Consider the following 1,953-nt stretch of genomic DNA (forward strand, 5'->3'; position numbering starts at 1 on the left):
ATAGTGGGTATATTGTAACAAGTCTTTAGAATTGGTTTTATACTCTATGTACCCTCATAATAAAAAAGCAATCCAGGTAGGATTGCAGCCTATTCAATTAATTCTAGTCCTATAATATTAAAACTAAATTAGCTTTGGGCCTCCCTGGTTGCGCAGCGGTTGAGCGCTGGGTTGCGAAGCTGCCTGCAACCTCTGCAGTGCCGGTTCGATCCCCGGCTGCTCCCTGGCCACCGGAGGAGCGTCCCACATGGCGCGCAGACCTCTCCTGCCGCCCGCTGCTCCCCTCAGCAGTGTACTTTGGTCCTTCTGCCTGCTTTGCTCCCCGCTCTGGCTCTGGTGAATTCTCTCACCCTCCCGCGCTTGTGACTGTACCCAGTGCTTGTATAAATAAATAAATAAATAAATCTTTAAAAAAAAAAAAACTAAATTAGCTTTTATTTTTTTCCTCCAAAGGTCCTTTGGGAAGCTCATTGGATGGATGCTCTAAACCAAACAAGAGTGACTGAATTTGTCTTCTTGGGACTCACTGATAACTGGGTGCTTGAGCTGATATTTTTCATGACATTCTCAGTCACATATTCGCTAATCATTTTGGGGAACATTCTCATCATGATTACCATAGCTTTTTCTCCACGTCTCCATACCCCCATGTATTTCTTCCTGAGCAATCTGTCCTTTATTGATGTCTGCCACTCATCTGTCACTGTGCCCAAGATGCTGGAGGGTTTTCTTTTAGAGAGAAAGACCATTTCCTTTGATAACTGCATTGCGCAGCTCTTCTTCCTTCATCTGTTTGCTTGTTCTGAGATCTTCCTGCTGACCATTATGGCCTATGATCGCTATGTGGCTATCTGCACTCCCTTACACTACTCCACTGTGATGAATATGAAGGTCTGCATCCAGCTTGTCTTTGCTCTCTGGTTGGGGGGTACTGTTCACTCTCTGGTGCAAACCTTCTTGACCATTCGTCTACCTTACTGTGGCCCCAACATTATTGATAGCTACTTCTGTGATGTGCCTTCTGTCATCAAGCTGGCCTGCGCAGATACATATCTCACGGGAATGCTGATTGTTTCCAACAGTGGAACCATCTCCCTTGTCTGTTTCCTGGCTTTGGTCACCTCCTACACAGTCATCCTGGTTTCTCTGAGAAAACAATCAGCTGAAGGACGCCGGAAAGCCCTGTCTACCTGCTCAGCCCACTTCATGGTGGTTGCCCTCTTCTTTGGACCATGCATCTTCCTCTATACGCGGCCAGACTCCAACTTGTCCAGCGACAAGGTGGTATCTGTCTTCTACACTGCGGTCGCCCCTTTGCTGAATCCCCTCATTTATACCTTGAGGAATGAGGAGGTGAAAAATGCCATGAAGCATCTTAGACAGAGGCAAGTTGCTTTCATGAAATTACATACATGATAGAATGGGATTGCAGACATAATTATGGCCATATTCTTAAAGAGAGAGCAAAAACAAAGAATCAAAATCATTAGACAACAATGTATGGAGCAGGGCAGACTTTTGCATTAAGGACGGTGATTTATTATTACACTTATTACATGAAAGGGATAAAAATGTGGGAAAGTTTAAAGAAGGCTTTCGGTTTCACCAGTAAAATAACAAATTTAGGGCACAGACTCATTCTCAGAAGAGGTATAATTGTGAAAGAATGTACTTTCTTGAATTTTACTGTTCTGTGGGTTATTGCCTCTGAGAAGCTGTACGTCACATCTGCATTTATTTATTAGAATGATCTTGCTTTCCAGTGTATTTTCAAGTTATTTATTTGAAGATGGGGATGTATAAAGAATTTACTTTTTTGTTTAGCTTAAAAATTATTTTTTCAGCTTAAAAATTACTTATTTTGACATTAGAATTTTTTTCATACATGCACATGTTCCACTTACCCTCCACCAAATCACCCATGCCCATACTCCCTCTGTCCCCTTCCTCCAC

At 42.8% G+C, this 1,953-nt stretch overlaps 1 protein-coding gene across 1 annotated transcript; it reads left to right on the forward strand.

Annotated features, from left to right (window-relative positions):
* The first annotated feature begins 474 nt into the window (after window positions 1-474).
* Window positions 475-1,416, forward strand: LOC119238223 (olfactory receptor 1509). Its single transcript, XM_037501931.1, has one exon. The coding sequence runs from the start codon at window positions 475-477 to the stop codon at window positions 1,414-1,416; it is 942 nt and encodes a 313-aa protein (XP_037357828.1).
* The last annotated feature ends 537 nt before the right edge of the window (window positions 1,417-1,953 follow it).

The sequence above is a fragment of the Talpa occidentalis genome, unplaced genomic scaffold, assembly GCF_014898055.3.
Source record: "Talpa occidentalis isolate TD23 unplaced genomic scaffold, MPIMG_talOcc4v2.1 talOcc4.11, whole genome shotgun sequence".
NCBI lineage: Eukaryota > Metazoa > Chordata > Mammalia > Eulipotyphla > Talpidae > Talpa > Talpa occidentalis.